Below are 18,088 nucleotides of genomic sequence, written 5' to 3' on the forward strand. Positions count from 1 at the left end.
ATTTACTATCAACATCTTCATTTACTATCCCTCCAAATTCCATATATCCATCCTCATCCTCATCCTCATCCTCATCATAACCACCAACAAATTCCGGATTTTCATACACCTTAAACGTCATCCTAGGATAATTTCCATTATTAAAATGATCATCGAGTTCATCTTCATCATCATCACGATCATAAACTTGATCTTGATCTTGATCAAGGCAGGAATCAATGTTGGAACACATAATAGGGTCATAGGACTCAACGGATGACGAAGTGGAGCGAGCATTGGATGATAAAGCATGTAGACAGTTTTGAAGGAGTTGGACACGGTGAATCATCTGGAACAAGTGACGGGTCTCGGTGGGATTAGAATCCGGGTTTGTTTTCATAGCCAATTCAGCATTAATCATTTTGTTGATGAATATTATATCCTTGTTAATCTTTTCAGAAACCGAATTTATTGGGGGTGTTGATGGCGAGTTGAGTAAGTCAGAGATAATTTTAGTGAGTTTAGATTGCAAGCCATCAAATTTCTTGTTTAGGATTGAATATTTCTTCTCCATCTCTTCCTCCATTTCTATCTTGTCTGTAAATTTCTATATTACACTTTTTTAAATATTTTTATAGGGTGGTTATTAGTTACATGAGTTTTATTGGCGGTTTTTGTAAAGGTTGGGAATAAGACGGTTAAGGAAAAGACACAGTTGTTGGCGCCTAGAGGTGTTCATTCGGTTGATCGAGTCGGTTTCGGACGGGTGTTATTCGGTTCGGTTGCATTTCGGATCGGTTATTTTTCGGCTGTGTGTTATAACGGGTCACACTCGGGTCGAGTCGGTTAGTCACGGTTCGGTTAGAGATCGGTTATTCAAGCTATCGGGTTTGCATCAGTTCGGTGTCGGTTGAAGTTCGTGTCGAGTGTCAATCGGTCTCGGGTTGTCATCGATTACTAATTGGTTCGGTTTTTTCGGGTATAGATCGGGTTCGAGCTTTATTTTTCGAGTAATTATCGGTTACGGATAACTATTGATCGGGTCAATATCGAAATAAGTTAATAGTCAGGTTTTTAATTGATGTATGCTCATTTACTTACAAAAAATAATTACCGATTTTTTTATCAGATATAGCAGATAGGGGTGTCAAACAGGTCGGGTAGGGTCATTTTCAGGTTCGGGTCATATATAAATGGGTCAATAAACCCTTGACCTGAACCTGACCCATTTAATTAAATGGGTCAAAAATTGAAACCCCGACATGATCTGTAGCAGATCGGGTCAACCTGCTAATGACCCATTTAACCTGCTTTTTTTTTTAGGTTATAAAATTCATATATTTCAGGTCATTTGACCCATTTAACCTTAATTAAAGGCTTCCTCCAAAAATAAACGTATGCCACTTAATGCAGCGAGCACACGGTATTCTTTAGTAAAAGGCGAAAGAATAGTTCAATTTGTGCTCACGGCGTGGCTGCGTAAGTTGATATGAGATCTGTGGAAGTGATTTAAAGGATTTTTCTTTTATTAGTATCTTTCATAGCCGATGTGGGACAACTTCTTTTGTTATTGAAAGTCATCTTCAGCTGACAAAATTGCAAACTTGACATCTGACTATCTGATTGACTAATTATATTGTAAGTGAGATTGAATATTGTAAGTTTAATCAAGTTGAGTGAATGAAACTTATCAAAACAATCGATTAGATTATTATAGACTTACAGTCTTACATAGTTTTGAAGTTTTTTAAGTATAATAAAACCTAAAACTAACTAAAATAAACTATTAGAAATATAGTATTAGTCTATATATTAATTAATATTAATCAATTAGATACTTAATCGATCGTTTAATAAAGATTTAATTGGAACTTGTCTAATATAGACTTGAAGCTATGTCGTTAAATTGTAAGTGAGATTGAATATTGTAAGTTTGATCAAGTTGAATGAACAAAACTAATCAAAACAATCTATTAGACTATCATAGACTTATTGTCTTACATAAATACTTAATCGATAGTATATTAAAGATTTAATTGTAACTTGCAAGTTGTCAATTATTATGAATTCAACGAAATTAAACCACTAATAACGAATTAAAATTTTATTTAATTATGTTTACATAATATATAAGTTATTTAATAACCTCATAATTATAAATAATTCTTATTCAATTTTATTGCTAATTAGCTTTTTTAAGAAAATATTTATTAAAATAGTATTTACCATTAATTAAATTTAAGCTATTGATAATGTATAATGTGGATGAATGAATGGTTTTGATAATGTCCACCTCTTCTATCCTTAAAAAACTTTCAATAACCAATTACATACAACTATAAATGTCACATGGATTTTGGATTTTAACCATTGATTTCAAAATGGTTTCAATCTTAGCCCTTCATTAATATTGAAAGTGTTGTCCTTCTTAGCTTTAGTTTTTTAATATTTAGCTTTGAAAGTGTGTACATATATAGAATACATTCAAGATTGAATTAGTATATAATTATTTTTTATTGCTTTAGCCATGGATTCAATTACTCCAATAACTGTGTTTTGAATTAGTATATAATTGTATTTTATTTAAATAGGGATGGACTTTGAAAATGAAATACCTAGTCCGAAAACTCCTGTTACTCCAATAATTAATTTCGAAAATAATGAAGATGTTGAATGTGAAGAGGGTTAGCAGGTCGGGTCAGCTTTTGCCAGCCCTAATAGGCAGATCAATTTATTTCAATTAGTTTTTATATATATATATATATATATATATATATATATATATATATATATATATATATATATATATATATATATATATATATATATATATTCTGTATGCAATCTCTTCTGTATAGAACTTGTGTTCTTCCTTTTTTCGTATTATTAGAAAAATGAAATTGGACTTAATTTGCTAAAATTAGGTGAAAATTTGATTAGGATTTATAACAGTTCGATTTACAATCGGTTCGGGTTTGTATCAGTTCGGGTTAAAAACAGTTCGATTAATAATCGATTCGGGTTTGTATCAGTTCGGGTTAAAAACAGATCGATCTTAATCGATTTTAGTCAGGTTACATTCGGTTACGTGCATAATTCGGGTCGGATTTGACTCGGGTCGATCACTGTTCAGTTCGGGTAACATCGGTTAAGGTTTATATGTCGGTTATAAAATTCGGTTGCAGTTCGAGTTCGATTTTGCCCTTTTCGGTTATCAAACGGTTCGAGTGAAGTATCGGTTCGGGTAATTGCGGTTCGGTAAACCTTAAAAACTTACATTTTTTCGGGTCGGATAATTTTCGATTTCGGATCGGATTCTCGGGTCGGGTTTGTTTTGAACAGCTCTATTGGCGCCAAAGTTGAAAACAGATTATTTTTAATACTTCCTCCAATTCTTTTCAGTTGTCCTATTTATTTTTGGCATACTATCTAATGCACTAGTTCAATTCTAAATATCTCTAATTGTGCATAATTAAAAATTATAAAAATTTAATACTAATAAAATTTTACATTGAGACGAATTAAATAAAATCCCACAAGACTATATTTTAACGTCTACATTAAAAATAAAATACAAATTAAGAGTAATCGATGAATAGTGTTAAAAAACTAAAAAACTAAATGGATAACTGAAAAAAAATTGAAAGGGAGTATATTGTTTATAAAATTATAACTACTATATATTACTTCATTATAATTTCTCAACTTTGTGTGACTCGCAAGTTTCAATGTTTCTTACTAACCAAACCAACGAATTAAAATGGTGTATTAGATTATAAATTTTTAGTGTGTTTTATCCAGTCAGGGGCGTATTTATTTTGGGGCACTCCTGGCACGTGCCCCAGCTGCAAATTTAGAAAAACTTAAAATTCTTGAAATTGGCTGGGAAAGCATATGGCCAAGGCATGTATTTTGTAATGCTAATAAGAAATATTACCCCTCTCTCTTCTCTCTCCTAACAATAAAAGTATAAAACCCTAAGACCTAAAACCTACCCAATCAGCAACGACGGATGCCGTCCCGACCTCAGCCACCACCGCCGCCTATCTCCAGTCGCCTGTTGCCTGTTGCCATGGCCAGCAGCCGCCTGCCACCACTGTATGGCTGTCTTAACACTTTTATTTTCTTTTTTCCCCCTCTTGTTTCTTCTTTGTTTTCATATAAAGTCCTTTTAATTAGTGCAAAGGTAAGGTATAAATATGTATTTTTAAGTCAATATCTATGGTAAAAATTTGAACTTTATGCTAAAATTTGATAATTTTTAGTAGGTGTTCATTGAAATTTCACAACCAAGAGTAAATACTAAAAGTGTTATGATTGATGTAATAACTTATGAATGCATTGAGTTGTGTATTACTATCCTTTGTAATAGTAACACATTTGTTTCCTCTTAATGTCTTGCACTATATATATGTGCAAGTTCTTGTAATACTGGGATAGAATTGAAATAGAAGATAAATCGATATAAGTTTATCCCTTATACTACATTTCTCCTTATATTCTTCCTACCTTTTAACACGTTATCAACATCAATTTTTATTCTCAAAAATCCAAGAAGGTAATATTTTTTTTTTTCAATACATTGTAATATTTTTTAGCCACAATATGAACCAACAATCAAACGGCATCAATATTATTATTCAAGTTGTTACTAACACCGTTCTATACTTTATCCTTGAAAAAAAATTGTATATCTGTTACTACCAACCCAGCTAATAGTGGTTTAAACCAACTGCGAAGACATAATCCAAATAATACCCATATAAATGAAAACTCAATGCCAAGTTCTAATAATGCAACTAATCCACCAGCACAACCACCTACTAATCAGCCGCCACAATCTACTGATAACCCACCAGTCCAACCTACTAATGATCCCACTGTCCCACAAGAATGTAATAAAAGGAAAAAGATAGAACTCAATACCCTGTAATTAACAGGAAACAATTTTATACAATGGGCTTCAAATGTAAAATTATATCTAAAAGGAAAAAGTTTATCATACACAATAATTGAACTTAATCCCGCCGACAAAGGAAAGGGTATTGAAAGATATCCCATAAAAATTGACGAAGATAAGGCAAAAGCTGCATCAATTTTGAAACATCATTTAACCGAAAGTCTCAAACACGAATACACTAATTATGAGGACCCAAAATTACTTTGGGAAGAGCTAAATGAGAGATTTGGCCATAATAAAAGTGTACTTCTCCCAAAGGCCATCGATGAATGACGAGAGTTAAGATTTCAAGATTTCAAATCAATTAGTGATTATAATTCAGCCCTTCATCTAATAAAATCAAAATTGATCTATTGTGGACAAATTGTAACAAGAGCGGCAATCTCGATATATAATTAACATTTAATAATAATGTTTAATATAAAAAAAATATTGCGGAAGTCTCAAAATGCCGAATTGTAAAAACTTTAAATAATAAAACTGAAATTGTTTAAAACAAAAGTAAAATATTATTACCTCTGATAAGAAATATTGTTTGCTCAAAAAGAAAAAAAAATACATCATCATCAAGTCATCAATAAAGATACAAAAAACAGCTAAGTTCTCGATAAATAGTAATTGCTGCGGCTTGGATCGGAACCTGAACTAAATCCTGCAAAATGCTGCCATCCATGATATGGATGACAGCCGATTGAATCGGTCAGCGCTTAACGCCAAGCATAACTTCCTATCCAGCTCAAAATACGGAAATCATACGGTACATTTACAAAATAATAATTTAAGTACGAACTTATACTTAATTGACACCACCGTATACTTTAACCATGTTCTTTTTCTGTTACATACTTTTAAGTCATTAAGATACCATTATCGATCCGGACAGAAGTACGTTACTGCCACTTATACAATTCGGTAATCTTAACACTTGAGTAAGTTCATTTGGTTAATACTCATACCCGTACCATGCATCATAGCATCAACACTAATCAAGTTTATCACTGATCAACAAGCACATCAATATGACATCTGATATATGTAAGGGTCTGGTTAGGTGAGAACCGTAGTCCAAAACCCTAACTGTGGTGGGAGTCGTCACCCCTCCAATACAATATTTATGCTCGAGCTCTACAGGATAGGTAGCGAATCCCCTGTCTTACACCGCATTTTACGTGCCGGCCAACACGGACGCCGGGATTTCACATGCCGGTCCATGGTTCGATATTACCTTACTATCAGGGTCATTCATTTAATACATTTCACACAAGTACATCACATTTTTATTACTCCAAGTTGACTTTGAATTTGAATTTGACCAACCTAAGTGGTAACTTCATTTATTTAATATAATTCTTGATCATAACGTTTGATTTACCTTTACGTCTTTATATATTCATTACTTAATTTTTACACATTAAATTTTATTTATAACTTTATTTTAATAGGTCAATTCACACTAATAACTTAATATTTTATTAATAGTATCCAAATTAGTATTTTCCACAAGTAGCTACTAAAATATATTTCTCTTGAAATAAGTTTCCAAAATTAAAATTTCCAACTTTAAAATAAATAAAACTTTATTCTCCTCACAAAATCAAACATTCTAATTAAAACTCAAGTTAAACTGCAACCTTTGGATAAGTTCAAAATTCAACAAGTTTACTAAAAATAATTATTTCAAGTTTGGAAGAATAAGTAAACTTATTAGATTCGCAAAAATCAACATTCTAGTTATAAAACAAATAAAACTTATAATTTCACAAAAATCAATATTTCACACATAGTTTAAGAACAAGTTTACTAAAAATACTTTTACATCTTTTTATATAAATTTTGGTCAAATAGTTAGCAGATAAAATATTATTTTGTACTAAATAGTAATTAAATGTCACAAAAGTTATTTTTTTATTTTTAATTATGAAATCTCATATATTCAAGAAAATCACTTCAATATTTAATAACTTATAAAGCTTTCTCAAAAATAACTTTTAAGATTTTATTTTAATATTATCACAAAATAGCTTATAATAATATAAAAAAAATAAATCAAACTCTTTTTTCTTTTTAATATGATAATGGTTGAATGGCATATGAGTATTTTGGGGCCTTTTTCGCTAACAAAACAACTTCATTTAATTTATTATAGTAAATTCAAGATTTAAATAATTAACATCACCACTTAAAAAAAAATAAAAAATTTTACACAATAACTTAGAAATTTACTATCACTTTAAGGATAAACTTAAATCTCAGAATAAAGTATAATAACAATATTCTTAATATAATCATACTTAGTAAAATACATTCAAAAAAATTAACTTACTACCTTATAAACTAGTTTGAAGGCTAACATAAACATATTAATACAAAATTCTAACATAAAATAAATTCTTAAATATAATAACATTTCTAATGTAACACATAACTCTCAAATATACTAGCACTAGTTTATAACATAAATCATGCTTAATATCACTAGAATATAATTTTGCACTCAACTTCCTAAACTTGTTCAAAGATTATTAAATTAACATACTAAAAATACTTTTAGCATATACTTACTTAATATAATCTTGATCATAATTTCATTAAACTAACTTCCACTAAAATATATCAACATATTTCATACTTTGCATATTATAAAGTAAATATAATGTAAAATTCCACAAAAAGAGTAGGGTAAGAAGTTATACCATACTAACACCAAGGATTAGTACTAAGTACTAATTGGGAAAATAATAAGAAATAAGATCCTCCAAGATAGATAATAATGCTCCAAAGATAATTAATTCCAACTCCCAAAATAATGATGATGATTTAAGCTAAATAAAGAGTGTTCTAAGCTCCATGTTCTTTAATTTTTTTCAATTAATAAAGGTATCAATGTAGTAAGATTTTAATCAAGTGAAAATATAAGAAAGAATGTTAGAAAGATTTGATGATGGTGGTGTAAATGATCTCATGGCTAAGGGGGGTATTTATAATGGGTTTGGGCAACTTTGTAGTTCATTAGATTGTATGAAAAAGAGTGTTAGGAGTATAGAAGAAGGTTAACTTGTGTAAGTGATTTAGAGTGTGTAAAAGAATGTGTAAGAGTTGTCGTGTGTAAGTGAATGTGTAAGAGTTTGGAGTGTGTAAGAGTTTGGAGTGTAGAAGAAGGTTAGCTTGTGTACGCAAATGGTGATAGCTTGTGTTAGTGATGAACATCATGGGTTACCATAGAAAGGATTTTGGTTCATCAAAATTTTGTTCTAGTATGTACAAGTGAATACACCTTAAAATAATGGGTAAATTTGATCATGAAAATATGTAGTTTATTTAAAATTTTGCATAAACTATACTTAATGTTGAAAAATACAACTCATTTTTATGTATAAAATAATTATATCAAAATTTTAAGGTTAAAATAATAAGTAGTAATGTTAGTTTAAGGAAGAAAGTTAAAAAGTAACGTTTTACAAAATCGTGAATATAATAATAATATTTTACTTTTCGTACTATAAAATAATAAAATAATATTTTAGTGCTTATAAAAAGATTTTAAACAAAATACTATTTTAAAGTTTAATATTTGAAAGAAATTACAAAATCGGAAAAGATTTAGGAATTAAAGATGGTTTGAAATGGATAATCAAAGGATTACAGATTTGAATTGAAAATTCGGAATAATTAATCGGAAGATTAAAATTAAAAATTTTGAGTCTGTTACACAAATAATAACAGGTGAAGAAATGATAGAAAACATTATCAACCTTTCACGTAAATAGCATTTTGTTACAACAACAATATCTTGAAAGGCATTTCAAGAAATATCATGAATTGCTGAAAACACTTCTTGTTGCAGAACAAAATAATGAACTATTATTGAAAAATCACAACAGGAGACCTGTGGGGACTATGCCCTTTAATGAGACAAAGATGATTGAGAGGAATGTGCGCCATCAAGGTCGTGGGAACTATTTCATAAGAGGCAGAGGTCGTGGAAAATATCACGAAAAGAGCGGCATGAATACGTTTGAACAAGGAAATTTCTATGGTCGTTGTCGTGGTCGTGGTCATGGACTTGATCGTGGCCGTGGATGTAGCCACATTTATGAAAGAAATATATTTACCCCCGAAATGATAATTTTAAAGAAGTACAGAAACACAAAAGCACATGTAATAGATGTAGCATGACTGGACATTGGGGGCGAACTTGCCTTACCGCCAAACTTGAACCAAAGGAAAAGGGGCAGAAGCAAATTTTGTAAATGAAGCAAGTACATCTTGGCCCACCTTAGATGTCTTCGATTTCTTTAATGAGGATGTGAACCTCCACAAACTTGATCCCCAAGAAGAAGATAATTACATCTTTTGAAGATGACTAGATGCATTTTTTGTTTATCTAACTTGTTTGCATTTGATAAGTTGTAATTCTCTACTTATGTTTTTTTTGTATTGAGTATTTTGACTTTATATTAATAATAAATTTTTTTTTCTTCTCTTGTCTTAGAAAAGGAAATGTCAGTAAATGGATCAACATTTCATTGCCTCCTGGACAGTGGAGCAATACATACGATACTGAAAAATCGAGAATATTTTTCAAACCTAAAATTGCTTGAGGCAAATGTCAATACCATATCAGGAACAGCAAAATTAATCGAAGGCACTGGAAAAGCATGCATTATACTCCCTATGGGGACACAATTAGAAATAAATGATGCACTATACTCGAGTAAATCTCGAAGAAATCTTATCAGTTTCAAGGCAATACGGAAAAATGGTTATCATATGGAAACCAAAACCATAAATGAAAAAGAATTCTTATGCCTTACAGCATAAAGTAATGGAACGAAAATTATCCTTGAAAGGATGCCAGCATATTCATCGGGGTTGTATCTCACTCATATACGCCCGATTGAAATAAATGTGATAAGACTAGACAATAAGGAGCTATTCACTTTATGGCATGACCGCTTAGGTCATCCTAGCATTGGGATGATGTATAAAATAATAGAAAATTCAGTCGGACATTCACTAAGAAATATTAAGATTCCCCAGTCAAATGAGCTCTTATGCACCTCTTGTTCTCTTGGAAAATTTATTACTAGACCATCAGTAAAGAAGATTGTTATTGAATCTCCTATATATTTCTTGAAAGAATTCAAGGAGATATATGTGGGTCAATTAATCCACCATGTGGACCTTTTAGGTATTTCATGGTCTTAATAGACGCTTCCACAAGATGGTCACATGTAAGCCTTCTATCAAGTAGAAACAATGCATTTGCAAAACTACTTGCACAAATCATCCAATTGAAAAATCATTTTCCTGATTATACAATAAAAAGTATTAGATTGCACAATGCCAGCGAATTCACATCTTGAACTTTTAATGATTATTGCATGTCAATTGGAATTAAAGTGGAACACCCTGTGCCACATGTTCACACACAAAATGGTCTTGCTGAATCCTTAATTAAGAGATTGCAATTAATCGCAAGACCACTTCTAATGAAATCAAAATTACCATCATCAGCCTGGGGTTATGCCATATGACATGCAACATCATTGATTAGGCTAAGACCTACATCTATCATAAATATTCGCCAATGCAATTAGTAGCTGGTCATGAACCAAACATTTCACATTTGAAAATTTTTGGATGCGTTGTATATACGTACAAAAATGGATCCACAAAGAAGAATGGGAATATATGTCGGTTTTGAATCTGCATCAATCATTCGGTATCTTGAACCATTAACTGGTGATCAATTTCAAGCTAGATTTGCTGAATGCCACTTTAATGAGAAAATATTCCCATCCCTAGGGGGAGAGAATCTGGACTTACAGAAAAGAAATATGAAACTTATTTGGAAAGCAACACATTTAGAATATTTAGACCCAAAAACAAAATCAAGTGAACAAGAAATACAACGAATTGTTCATCTTCAAAGTGTTGTTAACCAATTACCTGATGCATTCACAGATACTAAGAGAGTTACGAAATCACATATACTAGCAGCAAATACTCTTTCTCGAATAGAAATTTCTGATGAAAAGGAAAAAAGTGATGAAATTGTTGTACAAAGAAAGCGTGGAAGGCCACTTAGTTCAAAAGATTTAAAACCAAGAAAATTGAGAAAACAAGAAGGTGCACCAAATGATACTCAAAATGAAAATGAAAATAAAGGAGAAAATGAAGACATCTCCGATAATGAAAAAGATGAAAATTATGAAACCTCAGTAAATTATATTTTTTCCAAGAAAAATGGAATCGAAAAAGGATCATTCCAAATGAATCCTTTGCTTATTCCATAGCTATTGATATAATAAATGATGAAAATGATCTTGAGCCAATATCGATAAATGAATGCAGAAAAAGACCTGATTGGCCAAGACGAAAAAAAGCAATTGAGGCATAATTAAAATCATTAGAAAAAAGAGAAGTTTTTGGGCAAATTTTACAAACTCCAAAAGGCATAAACCCCGTATGCTTCAAATGGGTATTTGTAAGAAAAAGAAATGAGAAAAATTAAATTGTCAGATACAAGGCAAGACTTGTAGCTCAAGGTTTTTCTCAAATGCCAGGAATTCATTATGAAGAAACATATTCCCCAGTAGTTGATGCAACCACACTCAGATTTTTGGTAAGTTTAACAGTTTCTCAATCCCTACACATGAGATTGATGGATGTCATAACTGCGTATTTATATGGGTCACTCGACACAAACATCTATATGAAGGTCCCTGAAGGACTAAACTTACCAATAAAGAATGTACCTAGAGAAATGTTTTTTTATAAAATTAAAGAAATCATTGTATGGATTAAAGCAATCTGGGCGAATGTGGTATAATCGTTTGAGTGAATACCTTATGAAAGCAGGATTCAAAAACAACCAAATTAGCCCATGTGTATTCATCAAACGATCTCAATTTGGTTTCGTAATAAGTGCTGTGTATGTAAATGACTTAAATCTGATTGGAACTCCAAGAGAAATTGAGGTAACAGCTAAATATTTGATGAGGGAATTTGAGATGAATGATTTAAGAAAAACTAAATTCTGTCTTGGACTACAAATTGAACATTTGAAAAGTGGAATATTTGTCCATCAGAGCAATTATACTAAGAAAGTTTTGAAACGATTTTACATGGACAAGGCTCATCCACTAAGTTCCCTAATGGTGATACGATCACTAAACATAAAGGATGACCCATTCCGTCCACAAGAAGAAAAGGAAGAAATTTTAGGCCCTGAAGTGCTATACTTGAATGCCATTGGTGCTTTAATGTACTTATCAAATAATACAAGACTTGATATAGCATTTTCTGTAAATTTATTAGCTAGGTATAACAATGCACCAACAGAAAGACATTGGAATGGGATAAAACATCTATTTCAATACCTAAAGGGAACTATAGACCTTGGATTATTTTTCCAGTCAGGAAATGATGCCATACTCACTGGATATGCTGATGTAGGATATCTATCTGATCCACATATGGCCAAGTCACAAACTGGATATGTATTTATATATGCAGGAACCGTAATATCTTGGAAATCAACAAAACAAACTCTAACGGCTACATCCTCAAATCATGCAGAACTTATAGCTTTATATGAAGCCAGCCGAGAGTGTGTATGGTTGAGATCCATGATCAGCCAACTCTAAAAAGATTGTGGCTTACACGATACAACTAGGGCACCAACTACAATTTATGAAGATAATGATGCATGTATCAACCAAGTCAGAGAAGGATACATCAGGGGAGACAAAACAAAACACTTGTCACCAAATTTATTCTTCGCACATGATCTGTAGAAAGATAAAAAGATAAAAGTCCAAGAAATTCAATCCTGTGAAAATCCCGCTGATTTATTCACAAAGTCACTCTCGTCAAAGCAATTCAAATATTTGGTACGCAAGATTGGAATGTGCCGACTTCGAGACATATGTTAACTTCAGGGGGAGAAATATGCTCACTGTACTCTTTTTTCCTTTGATCCGTTTTTTTTCCCAGTGGGTTTTTCCTGATAAAGGTTTTTAATGAGACAGTTTTAGGATTATGAATGTCATAATAAAATTTCCACATATATGTAATGCATTCAGGGGGGGAGTGTTGTGATTGATGTAACAACTCATGAATGCATTGAGTTGTGTGTTACTATCTTTTGTAATAGTAACACATTTGTTTCCTCTTAATGTCTTGCACTATATATATGTGCAAGTTCTTGTAATATTGGAATAGAAATGAAATAGAAGATAAATCAATATAAGTTTATCTCTTATACTATACTACAAGAAAACTTGTTTTTAGCAACAGAAAAAGTCGTTGCTAAAAACCTGAGTTCGTTGCTAAAAATGTTTTTTACAACGAATTCCATTGTTGCGGGTACAGCCGTAGCTAAAGGTTTTAGCAACGACTATGGTGGTTGCAAAAGGTATCTGTTTTTTGCAATGAGATCTATTGTTGCAAAAGAAGTATCGTTGCAATTCCTTCCAACGTTTTTAGCAACAAAAAAGCTCGTTGCCAAATTTTCTGCATTTTTAGCTACAACTGTTTTCGTTGTTAAATATATGTTTTGCACAACAATTCAAGTTGTTGCAATACATGATAGTCAATCTTTTGCAACGACTTTACTGTGGGGAAAACAATTAAGTAAATTTGTTATTAATGTTTTTAGCAACAACTATTACCGTTGCAAAAAATGTACACATTTTTCGCAACGACTTTGTTATCTTCTAAAACAATCTACAATCTATATATAAACTAGACAATTAAAATAATAAATAATTTATAACCAACTAAACTAATATCACCGATTATCATTATATATTAATTTGTATCCCAAAATATCACACGTCCCAAATATTATCGTGTGTCAAAAATACACATAATTCATATACATGTAACGTATAACCAATTTTCCGAAATAATTCTCCTACCATATACAAGTTTTCATGTAAAAATTTACAAGTGATAGGCACTTTGCATTCTCAATCTCCATAGTTGATGCTTCAATTTCATCTGCTTCCATTGAATCTAACACCTCCGTTTGTATTGAATCTGCAAAATAAGCAAAACATCCATTCAAAACTCTCCAAGCAATAAACATGTAAAGTACTTTGTTGAAGCCTCGCCTTTCAAACTAACCCATGAAACTAATGACCTGTAAGAGAGCACAAATGGTCTTAACTTATTAGCTACCTCATATTCTATTATTTTTTTAGTCTTATTTTGGACAAACTCGAAAAGAGAACAGCAAACATACACCAATACAGAATTATGGATCCTACTATATGCAGCACATAAGCATAGTACATAACACATGAAATAACATACTTAATTATCTACCTCGTATTCTAATACTTTTCCGTCTTATTTTGAATAAACTCAAGAAGAGAACAACAAACATACACCAATATAGAATTACGGATCCCACTATATGCAACATAGTACTTACCTTATGATATAACATACAAATCAACTTGAATAAACATTACCAGCTTCAATTTGAAAAGAACAATATAATTTCAATGCTCAAACATTACTAGCTTCCACCTCTTCTCTTCAACCGATGTCCAAGACGATAAGCAACCCGAAAACAAGCAATACATATTTACAAGCACGAAAGTGTTCAAGTTTTACATTTGCTCTAGAAATATTATAAGAAAGGAACCAGAATTTGGAATTAGCTAACTAACCTGTCATGAGCTGCATTGCCTTTAGAACCTCTCCACTTCCAAACAAGTAGCCCAATGAACTCTGTCCACCTCCACTGCTAACACCGCGTCCCATTTCCAACAAACTCCAACTGAATTGATCAATTGTTAACGAAGTTAAAATTCAAAGTAACAAAGGTATTAGATGATGACTGCTCTTACAAAACCAAACGGGTCTTACGCTTGTTTACCCCATTTTCATCGGGATATTAGATGAAAGTACTCCACGATGTCAAAAATTGAGTCTATACTTGCCAGACAGATCCATCTTGAATAATTTCGAGGCCATGACCAAAAATTATACAACACCTTTTAATTATAACAAATATATACTTCATCAATAAATTTATTAACAAACTTGCTCCACCTTATTATAATACAATCCATACAAGTTTGATCATAAATAATAGATAGAAAACAAATGGAATGTTGTGTCAGTAGCCCAAAGTTTTATAGTTAGCTCAAGTGATGATCCATCACATGATCATCATGATTTACTAGAATACTCTATGGAAAAAATGAATGTCAGTGGAGGGAACATTCATGAGAACCTCTTTCTTAATACCTTGAGATAGCTCTACATCATTTCTTTGCCAAAGGTTAACCGACATTGCACTTATACATATAGGGAAATGTTGCTCCATTTTCATACAAACAACACCAGTACACTACCCATCCAAACAAGCAAGAGAAGCCACATAACAGAGTAGCCTTTACATAAGCCACTCAACCTCCATGTCTACATTGTATTCCATATAATACACAAATTTATTCTTATCCACTATTTCTTGTATCCATTTGTAATTTAATTGTGAGTGCTCACTCATTGTGCTCTCTACTAATAGTTATACTTGTTTCGGAAGCACAAAAGCTGTATTAGACCTCTTGAGGCACTAAGAAACTAATAATAACCCTACTTAATATGATGCCTTACTAAAAACCATATAAAAACTTAGTTACTTTTACCAATTATAAGAGATAACAGCATATCTACATTTCATCAAACACCTACAGGAATTTCACAAGAAGATCTACATCATTGAAAACTTTATTCTCTCAAAATATAGTAATCATGGAAATTTTGAATCTCTTAAATTACTCCTCTCCAATAATGTTTTTAGGAGAAATTTGAGACCTGCCTAATTCCTCAAAAATTAAAAATTAATTAAAAATAAAAAAATAGTCCTCTTTCTAATTTTTCTTTTTTGATGATTATAAGTCACAATTCTGATTTCCTACGGTTATCATTCGAAAGAAAAGCAACAAATTATCATCAAAAGCATGTCCGCCAAAAGGATCTTATCTCATGATACATTTCACTTAAAATGACAGCTAATAATGGTTTATATGTTAAGAGTGACAGCTAATAATGGTTGTTCCTATACGTTACATAACGGGGTTTTGCGATTCGGTAGGCTCAAGAACTGTTATAAACTGGTCATTATGTAACGAAACGACCTCTTTATATTCCCGATGAGATGTGACATACCTGTTCAGTCATGATGTCACCAACTTTGGTGGATTTTGAGGATCTTCCTTGTACAATGATTTTTCTTAGATAATCTGCAACATGAAAAACAGATTTTAGTTGCCTGAAGTCCAGCCGCTATGCTTTTGTTAGCTGCATTTAGCATGATATGAACTAGTTTAAGGGATAAGTTTGTGCAAAGAAGGTACAGTTTCTTTTGAGTCTAATCCAGGAAGCAGCTCACTGAGCATATGAAACTCACTCAAAAAGTAGCAAAGAGCATATGCAGGAAGCAACTCACTGAAGCATTATCTTATGTATTGCAAGCCTCTTAACACTGCACATTCTGAACATGCGAAAAATAAGCTAACTGCTTACCTGAGGCTTTTCAGCCTTGCTTAAACGCTAGAAAATGTGTGGAGAGCTCAAAAATTGCCAAAGATACTTGACAATGAGTCAATGACACAAGACTTAGAAGAATCCAGGAGAGCCATCTGACCAACACTATTATAGAGTCAAATTGTCATAACATTGGGCTTTTAAATGAGACATTGTAGGAAGATTGGGTAGTTAAGATGAGTATCTTAAGGTAGATTAAATAGGCATATCCTAAAGGAAAAAACTAACTGATATAACCCCATCTTTAGTTCATTACATGGTCCCATTTGATGATTTTTTTTCACGTATTAGAGATCTAAATAAGTCAAACCCTCACATCCGCTTCACCCAAGGCTATTTAGGATTTCTAATGGAAATTTTTCATAAAATTTATAAATAAAAAAAGCTTTTGTGAATTAATTGGAAAAATAAGCAGCATTATCAACCCAGAAATAAAAAAAGCTTTTTATCAGTTTTCATCCTACAAAGTCAAAGAAGCACAAACATGGAAAAAAATTACAGATTTAGAGATGAATAAACAAGAAATTGAAGAGCTGATATGAAGAAACAATGAAACAAATCAGTAAATCAACAAATTATAATTAGGGATTTAGGGAATTAGGGTTCATAAATGAAGAAATTATAATTAGGGTTCAAAACCAGCATCAAAACGAGTAAACGACAGTCAACAAAACCAACATTCAAGCATCAAAACCAGCATCAAAACCAGGCCAGCATTCATATTTTGATTCATCTTCACCATAAAATCAAAAAGAAAACGAATGATGAAAACCAGCATTCAAAACCAACATTCATCTTCACCATTTGATTCAGAACATCAAGATCAAGAGAAATAGAGAATCAAAATCAATTATCAAAACCAGCATCAAAACGAGTAAACCACAGTCGACATACTCGACAAAACCAACATTCAAAAATCAAAACCAGCATCAAAACCAACATTCATCTTCAACATTTGATTCAGAACATCAAGATCAAGAGAAATAGAGAATCAATATCAATTATTAAAACCGGCATCAAAACGAGTAAACAACAATCGACAAAACCAACATTAAAAAACTAGGGTTCATAAACGATTAAACGTACGGCGTGACGGCGGTGGCCGGTGGCACTAGGGAGGCAGGGACAGGAGCGCCGGAGGTACGACGTCGACGTGGGGAGGCCGGAGGCGAGGCAAGCAGGCAGGAGGCTTGAAGCAGGGAGGAGGCGATTTTACTGTTTCGCGTCGCGTGAGGCTTGGCTCTCTGAAGCAAGCTTTCTCTCTTTCTCCAATTTCCCGTGTATTTGGTTTTCAATTTTTTTTTTTGCAACGACATTGTTGTTGCAATACATAAAATAATTTTTTGCAACGACTCGTGTTGTTGCGTTACCTAATAATGCTTTATAGCAACGACTGGTATCGTTGCAAAAAACAAATATTAATTATTTCAAAGCCCGCGCTCATTTTTTTTATGGCAACGATTATTTAGCAACAACAACGGATTTTGTAACAATTTGTATTTTTCGCAACGAAAAAAATATAGTCGTTGCTAAAACTTATTGCTAAAAACAAGTTTTCTTGTAGTGGCTACTTTTCTC

The 18,088-nt window shown here is 32.0% G+C and overlaps 1 protein-coding gene and 1 non-coding gene across 2 annotated transcripts; one reads left to right on the top strand and one right to left on the bottom strand.

Annotated features, from left to right (window-relative positions):
• Positions 1-1,340: 1,340 nt before the first annotated feature.
• LOC130826370 (U5 spliceosomal RNA) lies at positions 1,341-1,456 on the bottom strand. Its single transcript, XR_009047075.1, has one exon. It is a non-coding gene; the product is annotated as a U5 spliceosomal RNA (small nuclear RNA).
• A 2,433-nt stretch (positions 1,457-3,889) lies between these two features.
• On the top strand, positions 3,890-9,250 carry LOC130825421 (uncharacterized). Its single transcript, XM_057690641.1, has 2 exons — positions 3,890-4,077; positions 8,821-9,250. The coding sequence occupies exons 1-2, from the start codon at positions 3,992-3,994 to the stop codon at positions 9,113-9,115; spliced, it is 381 nt and encodes a 126-aa protein (XP_057546624.1). The 5' UTR covers positions 3,890-3,991; the 3' UTR covers positions 9,116-9,250.
• The last annotated feature ends 8,838 nt before the right edge of the window (positions 9,251-18,088 follow it).

Source organism: Amaranthus tricolor, chromosome 10 (genome assembly GCF_026212465.1).
Source record: "Amaranthus tricolor cultivar Red isolate AtriRed21 chromosome 10, ASM2621246v1, whole genome shotgun sequence".
NCBI classification, from domain to species: domain Eukaryota; kingdom Viridiplantae; phylum Streptophyta; class Magnoliopsida; order Caryophyllales; family Amaranthaceae; genus Amaranthus; species Amaranthus tricolor.

What these genes read in the sequence shown, in the direction of transcription:
- LOC130825421 (XM_057690641.1), top strand. Translation starts at nt 3,992, where the DNA reads ATGCCGTCCCGACCTCAGCCACCACCGCCGCCTATCTCCAGTCGCCTG. An exon ending in AGCAGCCGCCTGCCACCACT is followed by an intron (nt 4,078 to 8,820) that starts GTATGGCTGTCT and finishes AAATCACAACAG; the next exon opens with GAGACCTGTGGGGACTATGC.